General features: G+C 48.0%; 1 protein-coding gene and 1 long non-coding RNA gene across 3 annotated transcripts; one reads left to right on the top strand and one right to left on the bottom strand.

Moving 5' to 3' along the window:
• Positions 1–3,915: 3,915 nt before the first annotated feature.
• Positions 3,916–25,988, bottom strand: LOC311521628 (acyl-CoA (8-3)-desaturase-like). The gene is made up of 12 exons (XM_084630012.1): positions 25,712–25,988; positions 17,081–17,191; positions 16,297–16,494; positions 15,104–15,205; positions 14,763–14,891; positions 11,243–11,303; positions 10,464–10,540; positions 8,937–9,034; positions 8,487–8,583; positions 7,837–7,916; positions 7,073–7,198; positions 3,916–6,348 (listed from the first exon to the last, which is right to left on the bottom strand). The coding sequence occupies exons 1-12, from the start codon at positions 25,907–25,909 to the stop codon at positions 6,297–6,299; spliced, it is 1,329 nt and encodes a 442-aa protein (XP_084486138.1). The 5' UTR covers positions 25,910–25,988; the 3' UTR covers positions 3,916–6,296.
• LOC311521631 lies at positions 17,076–23,677 on the top strand. Of its 2 annotated transcripts, XR_014711936.1 has the most exons (3): positions 17,076–17,215; positions 22,549–22,614; positions 23,538–23,677. It is a non-coding gene; the product is annotated as an uncharacterized lncRNA (long non-coding RNA). The 2 variants fall into 2 exon arrangements; XR_014711937.1 differs by lacking the exon at positions 17,076–17,215 and having other exon boundaries at positions 20,407–22,614.
• Positions 25,989–26,662: the final 674 nt, after the last annotated feature.

Consider the following 26,662-nt stretch of genomic DNA (forward strand, 5'->3'; position numbering starts at 1 on the left):
CACTTAAATTGTGGCGCTTAGTGAAGACACTACCTATGCCGACAGGAGAGCTTCTCCCATAGTGTAGGTCCCCTGCCTCCCCAAGACGCAGCCACTGTGTCAATGGGAGAAGCCCTCTTATCAACATAGTGCTGTCTACACCAGGAGTTAGGTCAGTATAACTGCATCATGGGGTATGGATTTTCCACCCCCAAGTGATGAAGTTATACCAACATACATTTGCAGTGTAGTCCAGGACTTAGATACCTTTAGAATGAATGGCTTTGTATGCACATCAAATACGCATTGGGTACAAAATATGTCCTTTGTAACAACTTTCATTCACTGTTGATCTGAACTGAATTGGCCATGGTAATGTAAATGTGAAAGGCCCCTAAACTATTCACTCTTCCAGTAAAGGGTTGTTTTAATACATTCATACATGTTCTGATATCTCCCACTTAATAATGGTCAGCACGTTTTAGGAAGTCTTCTCCCACATTAGCAAAAACATGCTTTGAACTGTGGATTGCTGCTTTTTTGAACAAAGTTCTGACCCTTTAAACATTCATCAGTGTTTCTTAAATATCCTGTAACGCTTGTCAGCCTTCCAAATTCCTCTCCTTTCTCTTACCACTGTGTGGTCATTTCATGTCATTCATTTAAGGCTACATTAATTATGTTAAAGTTGACCTACACAGATGAAAGGAAAATGAGTACTATATGCTTATTTAAACTACACTATCGGGGCAATCAACTGAATAAATTTTCACTCACCTTTTGAACCATCTCTAGTATGTATAAAAGAAACCTTATGGCAGTTCAGTGTGAGTGGAAATTTCAGCCTCTCCAGAAGAGCCACTGGACTTTCAAAAAAAGAACAGGAGTAGTTGTGGCACTTTAGAGACTAACAAATTTATTAGAGCATAAGCTTTTGTGGGCTACAGCTCACTTCATCCGATGCATAGAATGGAACATATAGTAAGATAGATAGATACACATACAGATAAGTTGGAAGTTACCAACTGTGAGAGGCTAATTAGTTAAGATGAGCTATTATCAGCAGGAGAAAAAAAGGTTTGTAGTGATCATCAAGATGGCCCATTTAGACAGTTGACAAGAAGGTGTGAGGATACTTAACATGGGGAAATAGATTCAATATGTGTAATGACCCAACCACTCCCAGTCTCTATTCAAACCCATTCTGAACTTTCAGTCACTAGAAAAGTCCCAGGATGCATTATTCTGGGACAGACAAGGTGAGGTAATATCTTTTATTGGACCAACTTCTGCGGGTGAAAGAGAGACGCTTTTAAGCTACCCAGAGATATGCTTGAGGCTGAGCTGACCTGAAAAAAATCTCAGTGTGTCTTGACAGTTTGCCTAAGTTGGCCCAGTAAAAGATATGACCTCACCCACCTTGTATCTTATATCCTGGGACCTACACAGCTACAACAACACTGCAATAATTCTGGGATGTCCGTGCTACCAGAAATCTCCAGGACTCTTCTGGAATGTGTGGCACTCCAGGATAACACATCCCTGGGCATCTTTAAAGAACATGAAAGAGCCAGTGGATTTTCACAGAGGAAAAATATTGTTCAAATTTTAAGTTTTAGATGAGCTCTTTAGAAACTGAGGCTCTGTCTGAACAGTGATACTGAAAGTCTCAACATTACCTACTTTTGTGGAATCTGAACAGCCCAGAATGACAAAAGCTGCTATAGAAAGGTAAGATTATTAGAATTTGTTTCTGCTCTAAGATCATCCTATAGCTGGGTGACTTGGAGCAGAGTCAGCACATGCAGCATTTCCGGCCTTGACTCAGTCTCCCCTTTGGTTTTGCACTTTAAGGCTTCCCCTCAGTTGTTTCACCTCTGTTTGCTATTTCAGTGCATGCTGTATTTCCAGGTGAGCTGGAAGACGGGGTCACTGCACTGTGGGTACTTCTTTTTCAGTGTGACAGAGGGAGAAAATGCAGAGTTCTGAGAAAAGTTCTGGACAGCACCCAGCCTGGAAGATGTTCATAGGTGTGTGATATTACACTGCATATTCTTTATGGAAATATGCTTATGATATGAATATGGCATAACTGAGATATACTTTCTGCAAGATGGCTCATGTAACTTATCATTGGAAAGGTTGTGATTTACTGAATGTGACTATCCAATTTGTATGCATGCACCATTTCTGTATCTAAAGTTAGGCATATGGACTAGGTAACAATTACAACTGGGTGTGTATTGGGAAGACACCCACAAGACAACAGGCCATCAGATTTGACGAGCCATTAGGAAAAAACAACAAGACTGTGAAGATACTAATCTCTCTCCTTTCTGGGAGGCGTCCTGGGACATAGCTCTGACGCTACCAGGTCAGGTGGTCCCGTCACCTGATACAAAGTACCACCTTGGACACTGCTGGCATTTTTCCTCTGTAGGGAGATGGGAATCAAACAAAGGATTCTTGTCTCATGTAAATCTTATTTAAGGGTGGGGAGAAAGGCAAAGGGGACACTCCTCCATGGCCTACCCAAGAAGAAGGATTGCTGAAAGTACCTGAAGGGACAGGCAGGGGACAGTCCAGACTGAGACAGGGGTCCAGTCTGTAAGAAGAAATAACTAGAACTCTGAGCTACAGAAACTCTCCATCCTGCCTAATTCAACATTTAGGGTGAGAAATTACATTCTGTAACCTGTTTCTTTAATGAATCAAGCTTAGTTTGTGTGTTTTGTTTTATTTGCTTAGTAATCTGCTTTGTTCTGTTGGCTATCCCTTTAACCACTTAAAATCTGCCTTTTAGAGTTAATAAATTTGTTTTGTTTGTAACATTATTCAGTTTGTGCAATTCATATCTGGGGGGCAGGGGAGGGGGGAGAGAGAAGCTGTGCATATCTTTCTTCACATTGAGGAAGAGGGCGAATTTTTATGAGCTTGCACTGTGCAGATTCTTCTATACAGCACAAGACAATATACCTTTGGTCTGTACTCCAAGGGAGGTGGGCAACTGAGTGCTGGGACAAGTCTCTTAAACTCAGTCTTCCCAGAACTGATCTCAGTGTCTGTGTCTTTCTGCAGCTGGGTGTGACCCTGCCTGTGTGTGTGCTAGAGGAGGCTTAAGAGCCTGGCTCAGCAAGACAGGTTATAGGGGGCCCATTCTGGCAGAACAGGCAGGCTCAGTGGTATCTCAGCACATCAGGTGGCATCTTGAAGGGGAGCAACCCATCACAAGGTGAAATGTAATTCTGTCCTGAAGTGATTTAAGGTGGGAAGAGAGCCTCCCCTGGGTATACTGCCCAATGGACGAGAGAACTCCCTTCACAGATGTGTGAGGATTCTTCCAGATCCTGAGAACCTGGACAGGGAGTAGATGATCAGGGTAGAGCAGCCACAGACACTGCTGCTGCAGCATGGACAAATAGTTGTTCCCCTAAAGATTCCTTTGACTTGATGGATTCTATTTTAGTCTTTATAGGTTCATATTCTGCCCCCACCTCCAGATTATCTCAGCACCTACCAGGCACGCATTCAGCAATGTGACTAAATTCTGTCAGGTGTGATCTATTTTCCCCCCTCATCCTCACCCCAGGGGGAGAATGGTGTATAGAGTTTTGTTCTGGTAGGGTGCGTTAGTTTGTGTAAAATGTACCTGCTGCTCTGTGTTTATGCTAGTGATGGCCAGGTTGAAGAAGTGCGCCTTGAACTTGGAGCAGAAGGTGGCAAGGTTTGTGATGGTCCTTAGCTCCTGCAGGAGGTTATTCCACAGTTGCAGACCAGCCCTCAGAAAGCCATGTTTCCTGCATAGATGAGATTTACTCTTATGATGGAAGGGATTGCGGAAGGCAGGGGGTTTCCTTACTAATCCCCCACATGGGGGAAAGTGATGGGAAAGAAAAGGGACAAAATAGGAGAAAACAACCACAGGAGCCCAGAAGATTTCATTTAAATTTACACTCTTTATTCAACACTCTGGACCTATGATTTAATGGCAATTTAACTATTTCCATTAAACAAAAATGAATTCTCATCCCAGCCGTTGTCGAGGGTGAGGTGACACCGCCCACTTCACAGGCCCTCCAATCTTTTGGATGGTGGCCAGAGAGGGGAAGTTACATTTCTTTCCCAGTCCCCTTTAGATACTATGGCCATGTCTACACTAGGAGTGCTTTGCTGGCATAATGACACACAGCAGTATACTCTCCTGGCAAAGCTTGCCATGTGTGGATACAGCTATACCAACAAAACTGTGCTTTGTAATGGCATAGCTTATTCCAGTCCCACCCTCCTCCCGCAGGCAAAACCAGCTATCTACGGAAAAGCAGTTTTGTTGGTATAGCTGTGTCTGCACTAGGGGCTTTGCCGGCACAGTTGTGCTGGTCAGAGGTCACCCCACTTCTCGCCCCTGACACAGCTGTGCCAGCAGAAGTCTGTGCTGTATTCATGGCCTGAATCAGCTATTACCATAGTTGGGAAAAGTTGTCACAATGTTGTCTGGCTGCAGGACACACGGGAGCGAGGGGAGGGCAGGGAAGATGGGGAGAGTCCTTGCGTCACACTTGTCCATTTAAGAACTCCAGAGAGAGAAGGAAAGAGGCTGGACCCAAAACTTGGAGAGGGGAGGCTCAAACACAAAGAAATGATGGGGGCAGGCAGGGTGCGAGCGATCAAACTGCAACCTTTAGAAAGGTCACGCGAGATGCTACATTTGCTTTGGCAGTTGGGCTGTTTGGCCTTGTAGGTAGCGTCGGCAAAGGCCGTAAGGCTAATTAATACTCTGGCAGAGTTACAGTGAAGCGCATACCCCTTCGGAGTATGTCTTGGAGGCACATTACCTAATAGGGTACGTCTACACTGCAATCAGAGACCCATGGCATGGGTCTTGCAGGGAGGGTCTTGGAGCCTGGGCTCTCGCCTGAGCCCGAACCCCTATACTGCTATTTTTAGCCCCACAGCCCAAGCCCCCCCGCACCCAAGTCAGCTGACTCAGTGCTGTGGGTTTTTTACTGCAGTGTAGACATACATACCCATAGAGAACCAGAGGCACAACATGCTGGCCTGTGTTTGTGCGCCCACAATGCATGTCCCCCACTGCCCTCTGCTGGCTGGAATGTTAGACATGTTCAAGTGGAGTCCTGAACCCTAATGCCTCCACAGTGGAAGAAGATTTGCCTGTAGCTCACATGGGAGCATCCTGTGCTTTTGATGCAAAAAATCCTGAGTTCTCTCCCTATTTACAAAGTCCTCAGTAGCCAAAGGGTGCAGTATAATAAGTGTACACTCCCAAGGAGCCATGGATTGGTTATACAGTCTTCTTCTTCCTCATCTAAACTGCTGGGGGCACCATGGCAGCCAATCTGGGGGGACTAGAGGTTCCACTTGCATTAACGTCTATCTTTTTAGCGTATCAGTAACTGGTCCATCAACTTTTTCACTTTTAGAGTATGGCACTGTGGAAGCTACTCAGGCCATCTCCAGCAGAAGTTGCAATATGATAATTAACCCAGAGATCCAGGGGCTCACCGTCCTACCTCTAAAAAAAAAAAAAAAAAAAACCACTCAAGGCATATATGTAGCAGCACTCTCATTGGACTCAGCATGCCAAGCCCCCCACATCTAGGAAACAGCTCTTGCATCCCACCTGTGCCTGCTCTGTGGTTTGGTCTCTCTCTTCTCACACTCATCCCTACGAAGTAGTCTAAGCTCTTGCCTGGTGGTTTGGCCTTTCTTCTCTACCCCACACCCCCAAGGTCTGGACACTTGGTTTACCATTCTTAAATGCACAAGGATGTTTAACAACGTAGCCCCTACACAGGTTCTTCTCTTTCCCACACTTACATTTCTCCTTATTTCTCCCTCTTCCCACCACCTCAACTTCTACCTTCAGTGATCTCAGCCTGTCCCAGCTTCCTTGATTCTTTCACATGGGGAAGGAGCAGAGTAGGGGTTAGATACCAAGCTGCCAGGCATCTCAGAAATATTTGTTAGATAAAAGGTTTCTCTCCTACAGACACAGCAAGTGAAATGTCACCAGACAGAAGGGCGTTAATTCCCAGACCTACAAGCTGCTCCTCCTTCCCGGCAAGTGGTCTCCTCCATTCTGATCCTCTCTATTATTCAGTACCAAAAAAGGAGGAGTAGGAGAAGCATGAGAAGGACTAAGAACAAACATCTTAGAAAAACCCCACACTCATTACTGGAATTAAGCTTGCCCAGCTCCACACCCCTGGCTCAGCCAGCTCTCTGTCCAGTGTCTTCATGGTGACCATCGTGGGAGGCAGCGAGGGTGGGGGAATACCTCTGTTTGGAGCTGCTGCTGCTTATTTATGTAGATAGGCATCGAGCCAGAGCTCCCCCGAATCCTTCAGAGAGCTGCAGGGATAGAGAGAGGGAGGCGGATTAGTTTAGAAACAAATGATGAAATGTGGCAGCACAGTGAGAGTAAAGATCAATAAAGCAAATTTGAGAAGGGGGGGCTGATGAAATCTAGTGTAATATTCAAATCCCTTGTATGGAACACATCAGGGAGATACTCAAAGACACAGTGATTCAGGCTACCGATCCTGGGAAAGACACAGGACAAGTCCCTATGGAGTCACGAGAGACGGCTGTATGATCCGAGGGTTAAAGCAAACAACCCAACAGGAGACAAAAAGGAAGGAAGCAAGCAAAGGAGAAGACATGGTTAGGTAAGGTTTCAAGGCTATAAAAAATACAAAGAAGGAATGAATGAGGCTTGGGACAGACCTGACTAGGAGACCCCACCCCGACATAATTCTACAGTGACAGCAATGGAGGCACCTGAGATGGGAGAACAGGCTGCTGGCGGAGTGTTTTCCATCAGAGTGTCCACACTAGCTATCTGCAACTGACTGAAACCAGTGGCTAGATCTAAAAGGATCCATATCCCACTTTCAGTCCCACGAACCATCCAATCCTATTTCTATTGCATCTCTTCTGTTCCAGCTGCGGCCCTCCCACCCCACGTCCCTAGTGGACCTGCCCTCCCACAACGGGCACTGTCTTCCCACAAGGCCCAGTGTCCCCATCTTGTCAACGGCTGTTGCACAACATTTTTACATTGACTGACACCTACTGCACAATGTCGCCAAAGGCAGTGAGTAGGGGCTTGCTCTGGTACTCGATGCCGTGCTTGGCACACAGGGACTTCACCAGGGGGGCCACCTTCCAGTAGTTGTGTCGAGGCATTGTGGGGAAAAGGCTGTGGAGAGAGAAGGGGGCTGATTCCATGAGATCTCATAGACTTTAAGGCCAGAAGGGACCATCAGGATCATCTAGTCTGACCTCCTGCGCAACGCAGGCCACAGAACCTCACCCCACCCCACCTCACTACTGTAATAGACCCATAACCTCTGGCTGAGTTACTGAAGTCTTCAAATCATAATTTAAAGACTTCAGATTACAGAGAATCCACCATTTACACTAGTTGAAACCTGCCAGAGAGCTGGTCTCTCATTTAGTGCTTCACAGGCTTCCTGCCTCCCCTCAAGGAGCCAACCTCACAGGTGGCTTATTCTCACTTTGAATCTGGAATCAATTAGTGCCCTATAGTGTTCCCTTCTCACTATATTCAGTGCCTGTACTCACTGATACCCCATGCGGTTCCCATTCTATCTCCCTCAATGGGTGTAGTCACTGGTGCCCCAGAGAGTTCCTGCCTTTCCATCTGGTGCCCAATAGTTTCCACTCCTCCTCCATGTCTTGTGCCCCATAGATTTCCTGCCCTTTCCTTTGTGCCTGTTTTCACTGATGCCGCACAGGCTCTCTTGCCCTCCCCTGGTGCCCATAGTGACTGGTGTTCCTTAGGATTCCTTCTCTCATCCCTGCACCCATACTCACTGGTGTTCAATCTGGAAGTTCAGGTGCCCACTAAACCAGTCATTGAACAGAGACTGATGAACATTACACGTTGCCTGGAGCTGGGGGAGGAAGGGGAGCAGTGAGTGTTGTTCCATGAATGCTCATCTCTCATTTGCCTGGACAGCAGGATACCCTGGTGCCACCCTCTCATCCTCACTCTCCTCTAGACTGAGCAGACTAATCTGAGGATGGGGATGACAGCTCTTATTCCTGAGGACAGTGAGACCAGGCCTGGGCATTCTGGGATATGGGATCAGAGTCCTAACCAATACGGAGCTGGTCTCACCAGCAGGATTAGGCCAAATCTGCCCTGACTCTCCTCTGTGGAGGCCTCCTCACCCTTACAGAAATGGGCACAGGGTCAAGATACAAGAAGAAGGAAGGACATAGGAGCGTCTTGCACTGGGAGAGCTCCATGCAAAACCCCAGATCACCTGCAGTCACCATGTCGCCCCCAATGAGTGCAGACTCCAACCCTATTACCACGAATTTCAGAGTGCTCACAATGCCTTTCCCTACCGAACCCTGTAACCCTCTACGGGCTCCCTGCTGACCCCTAGCATCTATAGCAAAGTGCCATCTGGTCTGGAATTTACACCCACAGCTCCCAGGGACAGAGACGGTCATACCTGAGTAGAGAACCAGTCCACATTCTTATCGTAATCGATGTGCATGGGGATGTGGTTCATTTGCGTCACCCAGACAAACCAGTTACTCTCTATGAGCCTGTGGAAACAAACACACACAAAGCAGTCACTCACCACATGCCCACCTAAGCCTATGAGAGCCAAGGAACAAACACTCTTCCTGGGCCAAAGCAGTTACTGCTTGATGAAACTTCTCCCATGGATTCCAACCAACCGGACAGCAAAAGGCCCACACAGGTGATGACACCACAGGGAAAATAATCTCCCCTGTCAGGTCATAGAAAGTCACAACGGGCAGAAGATTAGGGGGCAGTTAGGAAAAGAAGAGATGGGCAGGTTGGCTAGAGGACTAGAGAAGGGCAGAGCAGAGGGATTGATAAGAAACAGTTATGAGCTGAAGCAACCATAGGGGGGTAGTAGGGTGAGTGATACCTGACCAGAAGAAAGAGCCCCAGGAGCCCTTTCACCCCCAGTAATGGCAAGTAGGTGAGGAAGAATCGGATGTAGAAGGTCAGCATCCAGGCCAGGTCCTGTCAGAGAGGAGACAGAGAGAAACCTGCATCGAGGCTGTAGATTACAGCCCTTGCCCACTGCCCTGCACTGGCAGCCCCCGAAATCACCACTATAATTCACAGTCTTTATCTCCCACCCCTCCCCTAGCATGCGCCATCTGAAATGCAGCCCTGAAGACATCCACCCCTCCTTACTGCCCATATGCTTTAGCTCCACTTCGCTCCCTGGCACGTAATCAGCCTGACCTGGGCCATGTGCCAAAAGAAGGCGCACCCTGAAGGGCCATCTCTCGCTCACCTCCGATGCTAGGATGGGCAGCGAGGGCAGAAAGGAGAGACTCGGGAAGTGGAAGGGGAAAGCAGCAGCAGCTATAGACAGCTTTGTTCTGCCTCATTTCCCTCCCACCATTCCTTGTTCCTCTGCACTTTTCTGCGGGCTTTTCTCTGGTACTTATTCTCTTTCCTGCAATAATCCTCTCTCAGTTGCTTCTCTCCCCAGTCAAGACCCCCTTGCACCTAAATCTCAGGTGAGAGCTCTTCCTTTTCTGCATTTGCCTCCCAACCCCCATTATCCCTCCTTGTCCCAGCATACCCCCCTACCATGCTCCTGAAACACACACCCACCCATATTCTCCTTTGCCCGGTCCACTCTGTGCTGCTGGAGGACTGGGTTATAGGCCATTTGGGAAGCCCGAACAGTGTAAAGGGGGGATAAAAAGAGAGCTTCTGGGGGCAGGGAGAAGTGGCTGATGAGGCCGGATCTCTGCTACAGGAACCTGGCGCTGCTCTGGGTGCTCTCTCATGCTGGGCTGTAGAGCAGGAGCCTGGGGGCCCCACCACTGAAACTGGGTGGGGGAATTAGGAGAAAGGGGCCTTCCCCCCAAAAGAGAAAAATCTATTTTTTTTTTAAATGTATTTGTCCCAGGCAGATGAGGCACTGAATTTCATTCTCAGCCCCTCTCATTTCTATTGCTTTCCTTCCCGCTCCCCTCAGCTTTCAATGGTTTTCCCCCTCAGGCAGCCACAGAAGGGTAAGCACTGTCTCCCTTCCCGCCCCAAACCAGCCACTGGTTTGATGTGACATTTGATGGTCAGGCTCCATAGAGCTGCACCAACCCCACAACATGAGGGGAAGGCCCCAGAAACCCTTGCTGACTGACCACCATCGGTGCACAGCAGCAGAGCCCATATAACTCCCTTTGTTACCACAGTTCTCACAGACTGAGAAGCACATGCATTAGGGGGAAGACACCCGCTCTCCTCTTCTGTCAAAGGATTAGGCACCAGTCATACACCCATCCACTGTGTCACAGTGAGACATGGTGACCAGCCACTCCACACTCAGGACTCCTCCCTCTGACTTTTCAGTCCCAGCTCCTCACACTGAACCTTACTCAGAAAACTAGGGGGAGGCACCGCAGGATCTGGCAAAATTGGACATACTCACCACCCACTGTCTGCGCTGCACTGCAAAGTAGAATATGTACCACTGGAAGTAGAGGGGCACCAGGGCTGGGGGTCCAACTAGAGAAGAGAAAAGAAGAATGCAGAGACATGAAGCAGGTAATCATATTCCAAAGGAATTAATTCGGAGGGTTCTGGTGATTCATAGAATATTAGGGTTGGAAGGGATCTCAGGAGGTCATCTAGTCCAACCCCCTGCTCAAAGCAGGACAAACACCAACTAAATCATCCCAGCCAGGGCTTTGTCAAGCTGGGCCTTAATAACCTCTAAGGATGGAGATTCCACCACCTCCCTAAGTAACCCATTTCAGGGCTTCACCACTCTCCTAGTGAAAAAGTTTTTCCCAATATCCAACCTAGACCTCCCCCACTGCAACTGGAGACAATTGCTCCTTGTTCCGTCATCTTCCACCACTGAGAACTGTCAAGCTCCATCCTCTTTGGAACCCCCCTTCAGGTAGTTGAAGGCTGCTATCAAATCCCCCCTCACTCTTCTCTTCTGCAGACTAAATAAGCCCAGTTCCCTCAGCCTCTTCTCGTAAGTCATGTGCCCCAGCCTCCTAATCATTTTCGTTGCCCTCCGCTGGACTCTCTCCAATTTGTCCACATCCTTTCTGTAGTGGGGGGGGTCCCAAAACTGGATGCAATACTCCAGATGTGGCCTCACCAGTGCCGAATAGAGGGGAATAATCACTTCCCTCGATCTGCTGGCAATGCTCCTACTAATGATTGCTGGTACTGCATGGGAGTAGAGATACTCACTTATGAAGAAGTACTTATGCTGATGGTTGTAAGGCATGAACTTCTTCTTCTTCATCCCGAGCTGTGAAAGGAAAAGGGATCACGGCAGGTTACCTGGGCTACAGAGACACTTATACAAGTACTTCGATCACTCTCCCTCAGAGGGAGGCTCAAAAATCCCCTACCAACTCCATCAGGAGAAATGTCTGCATAAATACCTTCCAGAGACAGGCATTAACAGGAACCCGCCAGCCGTCTCTTCATACCTGGGTCCCCCACAGCACTACTTCACCCTATTTTATATCTTCTAAAGGGACCCCTCCCCACTGCCTCTGATGCACAACTGCCTAGGCTAGGCCCTTGAAATGTGAATTCTGACCTGCACAACAAGCTGTTCCCCAGTAGGGGGAGCTGGAACCACTTCACAAATGTGACTCCATTTATTACTATGACCACGACCAAGGTTTTGTCTTATCACAAGTCCTCTCAAGAGACCATTGAGCTGATAAGAGCCACACAGACAAATAGTGGTACTCTACTGAATAATACACCCAACAGCAGGCCATATGCTCAGGTTTCTCTGTGCTCTCAGGGTTAACTCACACCAGCCTGTTAACCAAGAGGAGAAGAAAGCGAAGTTGGGAAACAACCCACACCCAAACCTCTCCAAGATCCTGACCATCACCCAATCCATATCCTTCAATTCAGAGACAGTGGGGCTCAGAAAACAGGAATGCTCTGATGGGTACGCTAAGTTGTTAATGTGTGCAGTGTTGTTGCAGCCATGTGGGTCCCAGGATACTAGAGAGACAAGATGGGCGAGATAATATCTTTTAGTGGACCAGCTTCTGTTGATGAAAGAGATACGCTTTTGAGCTACAAAGGGACCTGAAGAAGAGCTCTGGTGTAGCTCAAAAGCTTCTCTCTTTCAACAACAGAAGTTGGTCCAATAAAAGATATTACCTTACCCACCTTGTCTCTCTCAGTTAGTAAGACAGATCTGTAGCAGGCCCTGATTAGAGCTGTCACCTTTGTAGAGAAGGGATGGACGGTCCTACTCTGCTCTACCCTGCCTCCACTGAAAGAATGAAAATCAGCAAAATGGCTCCATGTGGATGATACTAATCCAGAAAGCTCCCTTCACTCTGGCATGCACAAAAGGTCTCATCACATGGTCACAAGAGAGTGCTTATCACCTGGATAATACAGATAAACCAACAGACTGAACAGTAACTGAATTTTGCCTTCAGTAATGCTCTGGAATGAACAAGAGAGCAGCGGGGTCCTGGATCTGGGATAGATTCATCTTCACCTCCAACAATACTCACGTGAGTAGTCCTGTTGAAGCCAATGGGACTACTCATGTGCATAAAATTAAGCACATGCCGGACTGCGGCCTTACTCCCCACTGTAACTTGCTATTGGTTGCAGAAGCTGGCAATATCTAGGCAGGCTGCCTTCTAGAACAGTTGCTTAATACAGTTCCGAGAACTGGAAAAATGCATGTGGTACAAAGCATAATTCACATGCTATGCAAAAATACAGAAACCAAAATAAAACACAATGCTATTAATATACGTGGCAGTGTTTAGAACACCCACCCATATCAGCCTCCAAAGCAGAGACAGATAACCACCTAGACTGTAGCTCATCTCCATGGAAACAAGGATGAATAGATTTTCCTATCTGGAGACACTTGATTTTCAGTGCCCTATGTACAGATAAGTGAGACCATATCACCGCCATCGTCAAACAACTCCACTAGCTCCCCATAAGCCAGGGGTGGGCAAACTTTTTGGCCTGAGGGCCACAACTGGGTATGGAAATTGTATGGCAGGCCGTGAATGCTCACAAAATTGGGGGTTGGGGTGCGGGAGGAAATGAGGGCTCCAGCTGGGGGTGCAAGTTCTGGGGTGGGGCTGAGTGGTTGGGAATGCAGGAGGGTGCTCCGGGCTGGGACCGAGGGGTTCGGAGGGCGGGAGGGGAATTAGGGCTTGAGCAGGAGGTTGGGGTGTGTGAGGGGGTCAGGGCTGCAGGCTCCAGGGGGCATTTACCTCAAGCAGCTCCCAGAAGCAGCAGCATATCCCCCCTCCGGCTCCTACACGGAGGCGCGACCAGGCAGCTCTGCATGCTGCCCTGTCCGCAGGCGCTGCCTCAGCAGCTCCCATCAGCCGTGGTTCCCGGGCAATGGGAGCTGCGGGGGCCACACTTAGGGTGGGGGCAGCATGCAGATCCCCCTGGCTGCCCCTACGCGTAGGAGCCAGAGGGAGGACATGCCGCTGTTTCCAGGAGCCAGGCGGAGTGGGGCAAACCCCAATCCCGCTCCCTGGCGGGAGCTCGAGGGCCAGATTAAAACATCTGCAGGGCCGGAGTTTGCCCACCCCTGTCATAAGCACAATCACAGAATCATAGAAACGTAAGGCTGGAAGTAACTTGGACAGGTCATCTAGTCCAGCCCCTCACACTAATGCAGGACCAAGTGTACCTAGACCATCCCCAACAGGTGTTTGCCTAACCTGTTCTTAAAAACCTCCAATGATGGAGATTCCACAACCTTCTTGGGTAATCTGTTCCAGTGCTTAACTATAAAGTTTTTCCTAATATCTAACTTGCTGCAAACTAAGCTGATTACTTCTTGTCCTAGCCTTGGAGGACATGGCGAACAATTAATCGCTGTCCTCTTTATAACAGCCCTTAAAACATTTGAAGACTTATGTTCCCCCTTAGCCTTCTCTTCTTTAGACTCCACATGCCCAGGGTTTTTTTTAATCTTTTGTCAGATTTTTCTAAACCTCATATAATTTTTGTTGCTCTGCTCTGGACTCTCTCCAATTTGTCTACATCTTTCTCAAAGTGTGGTGCCTAGATCAGGACACAATACTCCACTTGAGGCCTCACCGGTGCCGAGCAGAGTGAAAGACTTACTTCACAAGTCTTCCATATGACACTCCTGGTAATACATCCCAAAAATGAATCACTAATCACGAATCAATCTTTAACACATTCTAAAACATAGCCAAAAAAGCAACTTTTAATGAAGTTTAACTGTATGGAAAGTTTAAAGAAGTTGTAACAAGCTGTTTGGAGCTGGGGAAGACAAAGTAATGTTAAATATAAGACAACATTTCAAATCTGGGTAATTTTTATACTGATTCAAAAGCAGTTTAATGAACTTTCTCTTTGTTACTCTGAAACCTGACTAAAGCTGGACATTTTCAGGCTAAACCAATTTTCCAAGTCAAAGTTATACCAGGACAAAAAAATAATGGAAACTGGTTGCAACCACAGCTACAGGGAGGTTACTGCCACTCCATGATCTCTCACTTCCTCGTCCTCTCTCTCAGGAAACTGGATTTTAAGCAAGAGGTCCATCCCTCCCAACTCCTTCCCAGAATGCCTGAAATACAGAGGCAGCCCAGCTGTTCTGCAGCTCTGTATCATAGTGTTCTCCCCAACTTTATGCTGCTTCCTGACTTTGGATCTTTTTAATGTTGCTTCGTTCCAGTGACCCAACCTGCCCCCAGACATCCCTCAGACTCACCTCCACAGACAGTGTCTTTCCCAAAGCAAAAAATAAGGGGTGCATGTTAACATCAGGGTCCTTGCGGAAACAGTTGGGTTTGGCATGGTGCTGGAAGTGCAGATGATTCCACCAGCTGGCCGGTGCACCCTGCAGGAACAAATGTGACCAGAGGATTCAAACATCAATGCTGCCAAAAATAAGTCAACTCCTCCACCACTTATTCACCCATTCCCCAGAGCTGCACCACATTCCCCTCCCTGTCAAGATTAGGGAACAAGATCCTTCTTGAACCCATGGGGCTCCCTTGCTCATGAGTCCTGTTGAAACTCTGGCGATTGATCTCAGCACTGAACACTTACTTTCAGATGGCCAATCACAAACTTGTGAACCAAGTGATTCCATTTGGATTTGCTGAACACCGAGAGATGCCCGAAATCATGCTGGAGCCACCCAGCCTGGGCCTGGAAGACAAAAGGAATCACTTAGAAAAAAGCCAGAGTTTAGTGAGCTTCTGCAACAGTGTTCATTCTCCACACATACAGTCATAGGAACAACACTCCTGCTCTCCTGACTGTTGACCTCAAGCAGGGGAGAGCCCCCTGTACTGGTCACAAGGAGATATTTCCATTCTCTACACACAGTCCCAAACATCACTCCCTCACTATACTGCCACTAGACTCCAGCCCAGACCGGGTGAGGTTACAGAGCGCTGGAGAGTTGTTTATGTGGAGAAGGAGGGGCCAGGAAGAAAAGGCTATGGAACTAAGAATCAGGGCATTTATTCTCTTCAAACTGGTCGGAGCACCGTAACAAAGTAGCCTTTGATGAGAAGCCTGCCTCCTCCCAGTGTTTGCAATTCCAGAGGGACCACCTGGGCAGAGGAGGAACAGCTGGGGCTTTCAGAGCTGCTATGTCCTCAGCTCCAGAGCACTATGTGTTCCCATGGGAGCACAAGGAGGGCATGGCTACTGCCTAGTGTCTCTCAAAGTTCATACAAAACAGAGCAGAGTACAGCCTTGTTTCCACTATAGCAAGAAGTCCGGGACCAATGACGCGCTCTAGCAGACTATGGGGAGGAGATACGTAGGATACCAGTTCTAACTCCGCTCACTCAAAAAGCACGCGTCAAGGGGCTGCGTTCCCCCCTCCCGCCCCCCAGACCCTGGGAAGGAGGGGGCTGGAATTCTCATGAGCCTGCCACATCCAGAGCTTCTGCTGTATTTCCAACAGCTCCTCCTCCTAAGAGAGGCTGAGTCTAAAATAGCTGGGAGCTTCCCACAACCATTGCTCCTCCCTTCCAGCTCCTTCTGTTAAGACACGCAAGGAATGGAGAAGCTGTGAGCTCTCCACGTCCGGAACTCTCTCCTGCTGGGAGAGACCAGAAATGGAGTCGCATTCAGCTCCCCACCCCCAGCATTCCTGAAGCATTTTCAAGTTTATCTTTCCTTGGCTCACCAAGTAAAAGAGCATCAGAGGTACTGACAGAAGCACCCGGGGATATGTCATTGGTCCCGAGTTTGTGGAAGTACAGGATGATCCCTAAGCAGTATACCTGGACGGTGCCTAGCAGCAATGCAGAGAAAAGGAAAGGCAGCAAGGATGACCCAAAGTACCAGATGGTGAGCCAGGCGGCAGCATCCAGCAGCAGAATGTGCAGGAGAAGCAGGAAGAAGAAGAGGTGGTTGGGGTTGAGGAGTCCCATCCTCTCAACGGTAGTGCGCAGCTCCCGGAAGTCCTCTACCAGCAATTTCTGCAGGGAGACCCAACATTCAGCACTCTCCCATGGGTGTGCAGGACAGCAGCCTCGGGAGCCCTGGGAACTCCAGAGGGGTCACTGCAGCAGGAGTGGAAAGCTGGAGTTCCCTCCGAGGCAGTAGCTGTGACATCAGGGAAAGTATGCAGCTCACATGCTATGATGCTTGGGCAGGTGAAGGGTCTCTGTGACACCGGGGAGAGCCTATGGCTGACTGGATCTGCCCTTCTCATTCCCACCCTCAGGTGAGGGTCACTAGGACACCAAAGGGATCCCCTGGTCCGTAAGAGCTGCCCTCTCCCATCTGCGTCCCTGTATCACTGAGGGGAGCCTGCAGCTAACATGTTCTGCTCCCCGCCTGATGAGTGTTGCAGTAACACAGGAGGGAACCTGTGACCAACAGGCCCTGTTTTTCTAGCTGGTATTGCCGGACACCAAGCGGAAGCCTCAAACAGGCATGATTCTAAGATGGCCATGTGATTTACCATTTACTGGAAGTCCTGGTTGCCAGTAAATGAGCGATATCAGCACATCCCCACTGCTGCCGCAATCCATCCCAACATCCGTCTTTTACGACACTCACGTTTTTGCTGGGCTCAAAGCTGGGTTGCTCCGGTGCCAGTTCCCCAATCAACAGCGAGTTCATGTACTTTCTCACCAGAGCCTTGTCAAGGTGGAATGCCCTGAAGGGATCCTGAAATACAGACAAGAGGATCGGGTGAGATAAATCACACACTGGGGCAGGGGAGCAGACAAGATGCTTCGTGAACATCCCCAGTCTAGCAGAATGTCATCCAGTGGTGGAGCTACTGGACCCTTCTTCTTTCCCTGCCCAACAGCGATCTCTTCAAAGCCAGAACAGACAGCTTGCAGGAGGAGCTCTCTGCCACTTTCTAGCTAGATATTTCTAATGCATGTCACCATGGTATCTGGGCCCTCTTCCTCCCTACCTCTGAATCAGAAGTCTTTCCTTTCCTGTCCAACCCATAACATGCCTCCTTGACCCCATTCTCTTCTACCTCCTGTTTCCTCTCATTTCTCTCCTTTTGTGCAACGCCAGCCATTCCCTCTCCTGGCTCCAACCCCTCCACTTTCAAAATATAAACTTATATGCCCTCTTCTGCACTCCACCTGGTTCTCTAACACCCCATTTCCCTCTCTCCTTTGCCTCTAACCATTCCAAGCAATGGTTTATTCCCATTCCCTCCATTTCCCACACTTCCAGCTGGGCTAAGGGCAGGCAGCAAAGCTTATGCTGCAGTCGCTCCCCCTGATCACAGGAACTGCTGCGACATCTCCAACGGGCATTGCTAGTTTCGATGCTCTGCACTCTCCCTACTGGGCTAACCAGCATGGTCCATCCACCGCAAAGGGCTGGAGGCAGAGTACTGCCTCGTTGACCTGCAGAATGGGTGCACAAGAGCTAGAGGAGAAACAGGCTGGGGATTGGGGCAACTGGAGGGTAGGGACAGGACTGGGCTGGCTGAATTGAAAAGGTTAATCAGTTAAAGGAGGAGGGTTGGGGAGGTTCCCCCAATTTTACCCCAGGTTCTGCCACTCACTGCAAACAAAACCCCCAGGCTCTTCCCCACTGACAATCTCCCACGGGAACATCTCACAGCTTCCCTGTTTACTACTGCTCCCACTCCAGCTGCCTTTGGTTTCCTCAGATGCCTCCCCCACCATTACTGAGCAGTCTGTGTAATAAGCTCCTGACTCCTCCAACACCTGTGCACTGCTGCTTGGGAGAGCCCTGCAAGGGAAATCAGTGACTTCCTGTCACTTGGGAAAATCATCAATCACTTAACAGATCTATGTTCCCTCTGCCCTCTCCGGGAAAGCGTGGCCCCAACCAAGCAAGTCAGGGTTTATATACCCGTATCACTATAGTCACAGTCCAACTTGCTTTAGATTCCAAACCCACTGGAGGGGGCGCACATGTTAGTTTGGTGCCTCACCCCCATTAAAAGTCTCCCGCTTTGTTTGATGTTACATTTCCTCTCCCCGTGTCTGTCCAAGCACTGAAGTTACAGTCTTCCCAGGACTAAGTTTGCTTTCTCTTTTCAAGGGAATCCCTGCCCCCACTCCTGGTTTTCTTTGTTTCCAGTACATTGCTCAGCACTGCACGTGCCCACATGGCATTGTGTTCTTTTGCAAAGTGCTGGCCCTTTAAATGGCACCTAGCCAGGAACAAACCGTTTTCAAATGTGGCTGATGCAGCCATTTCCAGCTTAGCCTTGTTGTATTTAATCAGGAAGGGGAGAGGGCATCCGCTCAGCCCAGGCTTACCTCAACAGGGGAGAGGGAGAGAGGTATTTCCGTCTCTGTTCTCCTATTGGAAGGGGGAGAATAAGGGGGTGGTACACGGGCAGACCAGGAGCCCGTGGTACCACAAGTTCAGACCAATCACTACAATGGTGGTTGTACAACCTGGCAGTCAAGTCTCAAGGGAGAGGGGGTAGGGGATTGTGATGGGGCTTTAATGCACCTTCTGAGAATCATGGTAATGAGGCAGCAAGCCACACATTTAAAGGGGAAGTGCTTTTCCTTTTTCTAGGAGTCTGATTTTGGATTTCCAGTATAGAAATATCCAAAAAAGCTGGAATTCACTCCAGCTCAGAAAAAAGAACAGGAGGACTTGTGGCACCTTAGAAACTAACCAATTTATTAGAGCATGAGCTTTCGTGGGCTACAGCTCACTTCATCGGATGCATAGAATGGAACATAGAGTAAGATAGATAGATACACATACAGATAAGTTGGAAGTTAAGTTACCATAAAAAACTGTGAGAGGCTAATTAGTTAAGATGAGCTATTATCAGCAGGAGAAAAAAAAAGCTTCTGTAGTGATCATCAAGATGGCCCATTTAGACAGTTGACAAGAAGGTGTGAGGATACTTAACTTAAGGAAATAGATTCAATATGTGTAATGACCCAGCCACTCCCAGTCTTTATTTAAACCCAAGTTAATGGTAACTAGTTTGCATATTAATTCAAGCTCAGCAGTTTCTCCTTGGAGTCTGTTTTTGAAGCTTTTCTGTTGCAAAATTGAAAAGGAGGACTTGTGGCACCTTAGAGACTAACCAATTTATTAGAGCATGAGCTTTCGTGAGCTACAGCTCACTTCATCGGATGCATACCGTGGAAACTGCAGCAGACTTTATATATACACAGAGAATATGAAACAATACCTCCTCCCACCCCACTGTCCTGCTGGTAATAGCTTATTTAAAGTGATCATCAGGTGGGCCATTTCCAGCACAAATCCAGGTTTTCTCACCCTCCACCCCCCCCCCACACACAAATTCACTCTCCTGCTGGTGATAGCCCATCCAAAGTGACAACTCTTTACACAATGTGCATGATAATCAAGTTGGGCCATTTCCTGCACAAATCCAGGTTGTGATCCCAGGGGGGGATGTGAGAAAACCTGGATTTGTGCAGGAAATTACACAATGTGCATGATAATCAAGTTGGGCTATTTCCTGCACAAATCCAGGTTTTCTCACATCCCCCCCTGGGATCACAACCTGGATTTGTGCAGGAAATGGCCCAACTTGATTATCATGCACATTGTGTAAAGAGTTGTCACTTTGGATGGGCTATCACCAGCAGGAGAGTGAATTTGTGTGTGTGTGGGGGAGTGGAGGGTGAGAAAACCTGGATTTGTGCTGGAAATGGCCCACCTGATGATCACTTTAGATAAGCTATTACCAGCAGGACAGTGGGGTGGGAGGAGGTATTGTTTCATATTCTCTGTGTATATATAAAGTCTGCTGCAGTTTCCACGGTATGCATCCGATGAAGTGAGCTGTAGCTCACGAAAGCTCATGCTCAAATAAATTGGTTAGTCTGTAAGGTGCCACAAGTACTCCTTTTCTTTTTGCGAATACAAACTAACACGGCTGTTACTCTGAAACCTGTTGCAAAATTGCCACCCTTAAATCTTTTACTGAGTGGCCAGAGAGATTGAAGTGTTCTCCTACTGGTTTTTGAATGTTATGATTCCTGATGTCAGATTTGTGTCCATTTATTCTTTTGCATAGAGACTGTCCGGTTTGGCCAATGTACATGGCAGAGGGGCATTGCTGGCACATGATGGCATATATCACATTGGTAGATGTGCAGGTGAACGAGCCCCTGATGGTGTGGCTGATGTGATTAGGTCCTATGATGGTGTCACTTGAATAAATATGTGGACAGGGTTCGCACCGGGCTTTGTTGCAAGGATAGGTTCCTGGGTTAGTGTTTTTGTTTTGTGGTGTGTAGTTGCTGGTGAGTATTTGCTTCAGGTTGGGGGGCTGTCTCTAAGCCAGGACTGGTCTGTCTCCCAAGATCTGTGAGAGTGGGGGATCATTTTTCAAGATAGGTTGTAAATCTTTGATGATGCGCTAGAGAGGTTTTATTTGGGGGCTGAAGGTGACAGCTAGTGGCGTTCTGTTATTTTCTTTGTTAGGCCTGTCCTGTAGTAGGTGACTTCTGTTTTTTCACTTCAGCAGGTGGGTATTGTAGTTTTCAGAATGCTTGATAGAGATCTTGTAGGTTAGTCTCTAAGGTGCCACAAGTACTCCTGTTCTTTTTGCAGATACAGTCTAATACAGCTGCTACTCTGAAACTCCAGCTCAGCTACTTCAGAGGTGAGCAATTCTGTTTCACCCCGTTGTAGATACTCTCTGAAGATCAGAAAGTGTAACACTTGTTGTGTGTCACAGTTCGGGGCAACTGCTCCCATATTCCCTCCATATGGTTCAGCAAGGGCATCCCACTCTAGGCTTCTGGCTCCTCAGCCTTGCCTCTCTTGAGTGGAAACCTGCTTCTCTCTCCCTTCTGAACAGGTATTTCCAGGCTGAACAGTTCCCTACCTACACTGTGTTATTCCCCAGCAAGGCGGACTGCCTCAACAGGCCAGGGTCTGTGCTTTGTTTTCTCTTCAGAGACTAATAAGAGGGCAATTGCCAACAGTTATGAGTTACCACACAGCTCTTTCTAAGCAAGCACTTTAATTCTTAAGGGCAAAGCATTACAGAGAGAACATATTTTAAAACAATAGAAGAACCTACAAGCAGGATAATATGCTTGCCAGAGATCACCCCAATTCCAACATGGGCTCTGGGAGCTTAACAGTCCTTCAGATCCCTCCCAGCAGTTGGCCAATGGTTTCAGGTTTATAACACCCTTTCCTCAGAACAAGAACCCAAGTTTTAGGGCCTCAGTGGACCAAAGACCTCCCAACCCTCTCCTAAGGATTGGGAACCCCCTTGGATAAGAGGGCCTGGCCATTTGCTGGATCAGAAAGAAGCTCCAAGTCAGTTTTAACTCAGGCTATTTAACCATAAGTCCTTTCTTTGTTTGTTGAGCTCTGGAGAATCCAGTTTATGCGAACCTCATCAGGGAGGGGTGCTTCTCTGGAGATGTTATAACCTGAACACCTTTGACTAATCATCCCTCCCTGCTTTTCTCAGTTCCTGGAGGAGCTGTATTTACTCTTCCTGGGAAAATACATATAATACACAATGATATATATACCACTCATTTAATATCTTTGGAGTCCAAAGATATTAAACACAATTCAATAACATAAGATTTAACTCAGTTCAATAAGGTTTGTGAAGGCTATTGCAGGATATTATCATATCTGTCACAGTTTGTTCCCCGGGTCTGTTAATACCAGATAGCACATAAATCCAACACTAGGTGCCTATGACCCTTATGACTGACCCATTTCTCAGACACTCCTTCACTGGAACAGTGCTTAAAATGGATGGAATTGTCATGATCTTGTGGAGGTTGTGAAGGTCTGCACAACCTTAGGCTGCTGGTTATGCCCATATTGTGCAGCCCTAGAAGACACTGGGTCCCAAATTCTATTCCTACCCCGGTCAGTGTCTGGGATTAAAAGGGACGTAATGAAATTGAAATGTCGTCAATCACAATAAGTTAAGAGTAGTTTCAGGTACTATGTCTGCCCCTGAGTCCATGTGCCAAACTTTGTGGTTTACAACCAGAACATCCTAATTTTTTAAAAAGTTTTTCTCTCCCCATGTGTAAAAGACTCAGGCAGCCAACAGAGAGAAACTGACTACACAGGGAAAGAGTAAACGTGATCTGACTACCCAGGTAGGTGCTACCAAATAAGTACATTTTTCCAGTCCTAGTAATCTTAGTTATTGTTTCTTGTAAAAGTAGCAAAGAAAACATTTTCGGACAGCAGAGTGATTTTTAGGTTGACAGTATCCTTTAATAATATTCTGCAATTATATAGCTCTTTGCAAACACTGGGCTAGATTTTCAAAGGTAGAGGAATATAATGGTGCACACACATTTGCACGTTTAATTTACTCAGGTAAATACTTGATGTGTACCTTATATGCACAAGTCAAGTATTTGTATATGCAGTATATGCAGATGTGGCCTGACTGTCCGTGTATGAATGCACATGTGCAATAGTGCACACCTAACCTTGAAAATTGGGCACATTATGGAGATTGCATTTGAAAATCTTCCAGTGTTGCCTTAGATAGTTTTACCTCCTGTGAACAGCTGTTTATACCCACCACAATATCTTGTGCTTAGTACAGACAATACAGTAGAACCTCAGAGTTACGAACAGCTCAGCAATGGAGGTTGTTCGTAACTCTGAAATGTTCATAACTCTCAATAAAATGTTATGGTTGTTCTTCCAAAAGTTTACAACTGAACATTGATTTAACACAGCTTTGAAACTTTACTATGCAGAAGAAAAATGCTGCTTTCCCCTTGTTTTTTCAGTAGTTTACATTTAACACAGTACTTTAATGTGTTGGTGTTTGTTTGTTTGTTTTTTGTCTCCGCTGCTGCCTTATTGTGTACTTCTGGTTCCAAATAAGGCGTGTGGTCGACTGGTCAGTTCGTAACTCTGGTGTTCATAACTCTGAGCTTCTACTGTACCTAATAACACTGAAAATACTGATCTTACCTAAAACAATTGACAAGTGATGTGCTCTTACACTATGTCTGTAGTTATGAAGTACTAGGTATTTTTCATTATCTCCTTTTTATAGATGAGGAAACTGCAGCTGAGAAAGGTTAAGACCCAAGGACCTGACCCAAGGCCCTTAGAGAGGTTAAGACCCAAGGCCCTGACCATGCAAGCACTTACCTCAATGGGACTACTCAGCTGAATAAAATTAAATGCGCAGAAGTGTTTACAGGTTCAGAGTCATCATTTTCAAAAGTGTTCACTAATTTTGTATGCCTAATTTGAAGACAACTTAAACAGATGGATACCAGTAGGCACCCTCAGTCAAAAATGTTGGCCTTAACCTTTCTAAGCCTGAGTTTCCAAACATGTAAAATGTAATATCCACATGTGGCTGTGCAGATTTTAAATTCAGTATTTTTTTGGGTTCTTCTCTCTGGCAGAAGTTCTCATTGCCACTTCTCAGGTCCAGAGAGTTAAATTGCATTATTTGGGCTGGGCATGTTGTAGTCTACTGGATCAGGAATGGAGCAGGCAATTAAAATTGCTTTGAGTTTTCTCATATCTCACAGCAAAAAAAGGGTCTTCTGAAATCTTTACAAACTTCACAGTTTGTGGGTCTACAAAAACCACACAAAGTGAACTAGTGAAAAATCTTACGCGTGAAAATCTTTTTACCACTTTCACCCAGCCCAAGTCCCTACCCTCTGCTGTCAGCTGCCCCGATTGAGATGTCTTGGGACAGCTGACAGTTGGGGTGCACACAGCCAGAGCGTACATGCAAAAATACGTACCATGCTTTAACAAAGTAGCCATTTATGTGCTGGCCAGTAAACCCCAGAAACCATATGTGGAGTGGACAGACAAGTGATCTCATGAAGCATAATGGGCATAAGTCAGCTTGTGCATGTTTAAAGTGAAAGCTCAGCAGCGCAGGGATTTTGGTCTCTGTCTAGCATAAGTTACCTAAATACCAAGTACATCTACACTGCTATATAAAAAAATAAATCAGAATTAAAATCCAGGAAAGCAGATGCACTTTAGAGACCCAGTACACCAAACCGGTTAAGCAAGTGCTTAAATTTTAAGTGTGTGAGCAAACCCGTTGATTTCATGCTTAAAGATAAGCATATGCTTAAGTGCTTTACTAGATTGGGGCCTAAGTGAGGGAGCTGAGGCTAATACTGACAGCAATACCCTGGTAAGGCTAAACAAGAAAACCCCATCTCTCCAAATTATTTCTTGCCTGCTGAATCTACATGTTCAGCAACATGCTACCAGGACTCTTGACCAGGACTTTTCTGGTGGGGCCTTCCCTTCACCTTTCATATCAACCTCCAGCTAGATGATATATGGTAAATTTACAAGTCCAATGCTAAACATGCTGTGATCTGCTTTTTACCTCAGACCGCAGCTTCAAAATCTCTGATTCATAATCAGAATTACACAATAAGTCAAGCTACCACTTCAACAGAGGTAAGCAGATCCCACTACTTATCTCCCTCTCCCCATTAGGGCATCCCCTTGCCACCAGTGGGGCACATGTTCTACACAACCTGCTCTTTCTTCTTCGTCTTACTACAGACTTTCCGGATCCCCATCGCCATACAGCTGCTCCAGAGAGCCCCTTCCCCAGACTCTCAGTCAGGTACATAGGAGAACTTGGACCACATAGTCATCCTGCTGGCCTTTACCGGGATCTCTGTGTGGGGACTAGTGCTGCTCACAGAACGGTGGAGGTATCACATCCCCTGCACAGGGCTTCAGAGGGCAGGTGGCCCTTTGGACCTGGCCTAACTCAGGTGCTCCGGCATCTGTGCCCCATACACACGCCACGCTGCGCCTTCCTCCCCTGGGTTGCTCCCTCCGTTCCTCTCATTTCCTGGCACTGCCTCTGGATACAGCCCTTTGATTTTTCCAACATACAGCCCTCCACCCCCACTACAGGGAATAAAATCCCTGCAGTTGAATCCTTTCTTGCCCTCTCCCCCTCACATAACATTTAGCGGGTGCCTAGTACCACCCCTCCCGTTAGCTCGCCCCGCCAGGCTCTGCCACCTCCCATGCCCGCTGCCCCTGCTGCTCTCCCCAACCCTTGCCACACACACCTCCCCAGGGCGTGCAGACACCGCAAAGTAGGGCACAGCCTCAGTGCCACCCCCAATCCGCGTCCGCGATGACCCGCCTGCCCCAGCCTCAGGGCGGGGCTCAGCGCGGCCCGGGGAAGAAAGGGGACCCGCCAGCCCCGGCCCTCACCGTGGCGTCTTGCCCGGCGTAGTGACTGATGACTCGGGCGCCCCCCGGGTGCCGCCGGTAGAACTGGCTGATGTCATAGACCTTCCTGTCGATCACCAGCCACCGCTCCTGCTGCGGGTGCCCCCGGCCCGTGCGGAGCCCGATCTCCTCCCAGGTGAAGCGCCGCGGGGGGGAGCCCGCCGGCTCCGGCTCCTCCATCCCCGCCTGCTGCTGCCGCCGAGCTCAGCCCGGCTCTGCCACTTCAGCCCGCCCCCGTTCTCCGCCGGAGCGCGAGCGGCGCAGCCCAGCCCCCGGGACACGCCCCCTCAGAGCTCATTGGCTAGCTCGCTCCTCCAGCCGCGCCCATTAGAGAGCGCATTGGGTCATCTCTTCCCTAACCCCGCCCCCACCACCGCCCCGCCGAGAGCTCATTGGCTGCATTCCGGCACATTGGAGCCGATCGTGCAAAGGGCGGCAATGTCATTGGTTCTTGAGTCGCTCCGGCCCACACTTGGCTGATCTTTGCCATTTTATTGGCTAATTTTCTTGTCAATCATCCCAGACACCCACTCCCATGCTCTCCACGTCTCTGCTGTGAAGGGAGCCCCCTGGGTTTTAATGTTACTCTTCCCCTGAGGCTGCCAGCGGGGGCGGGGGCGGGGGCGGGGGCGGGGGGGGAGAAAGGGGGCGTGTCCTGCCCCAGGGATAGCTCAGGGGTTTGAGCATTGGCCTGCTAAACCCAGGGTTGTGAGTTCAGCCCTTGAGGGGGCCATTGGGGATCTGGGGCAAAAATTGGGGATTGGTCCTGCTTTGAGCAGGGGGTTGGACTAGATGACCTCCTGAGGTCCCTTCCAACCCTGAGATTCTATGATTCTTCACGGGACGCAGTTCTTAAGCAATCCAGCCCCAATAGCTCTGGATTCCTCTTTTTAATTCTTCCCACTCCTCCTTCCTGTCCCCTCTTAAAAACCA

This window comes from Lepidochelys olivacea (genome assembly GCF_965140295.1).
Source record: "Lepidochelys olivacea isolate rLepOli2 genome assembly, chromosome: 6".
NCBI lineage: Eukaryota > Metazoa > Chordata > Testudines > Cheloniidae > Lepidochelys > Lepidochelys olivacea.

Coding starts and splice junctions, on each gene's coding strand:
- LOC311521628 (XM_084630012.1), bottom strand. CDS start 25,909: ATGGAGGAGCCGGAGCCGGCGGGCTCCCCCCCGCGGCGCTTCACCTGG. Junction 15,206..16,296: donor TGCTGCTAGGCACCGTCCAG/GTATACTGCTTA, acceptor TTTGTCTTCCAG/GCCCAGGCTGGGTGGCTCCA. Junction 14,892..15,103: donor TTGTGATTGGCCATCTGAAA/GTAAGTGTTCAG, acceptor TTGTTCCTGCAG/GGTGCACCGGCCAGCTGGTG.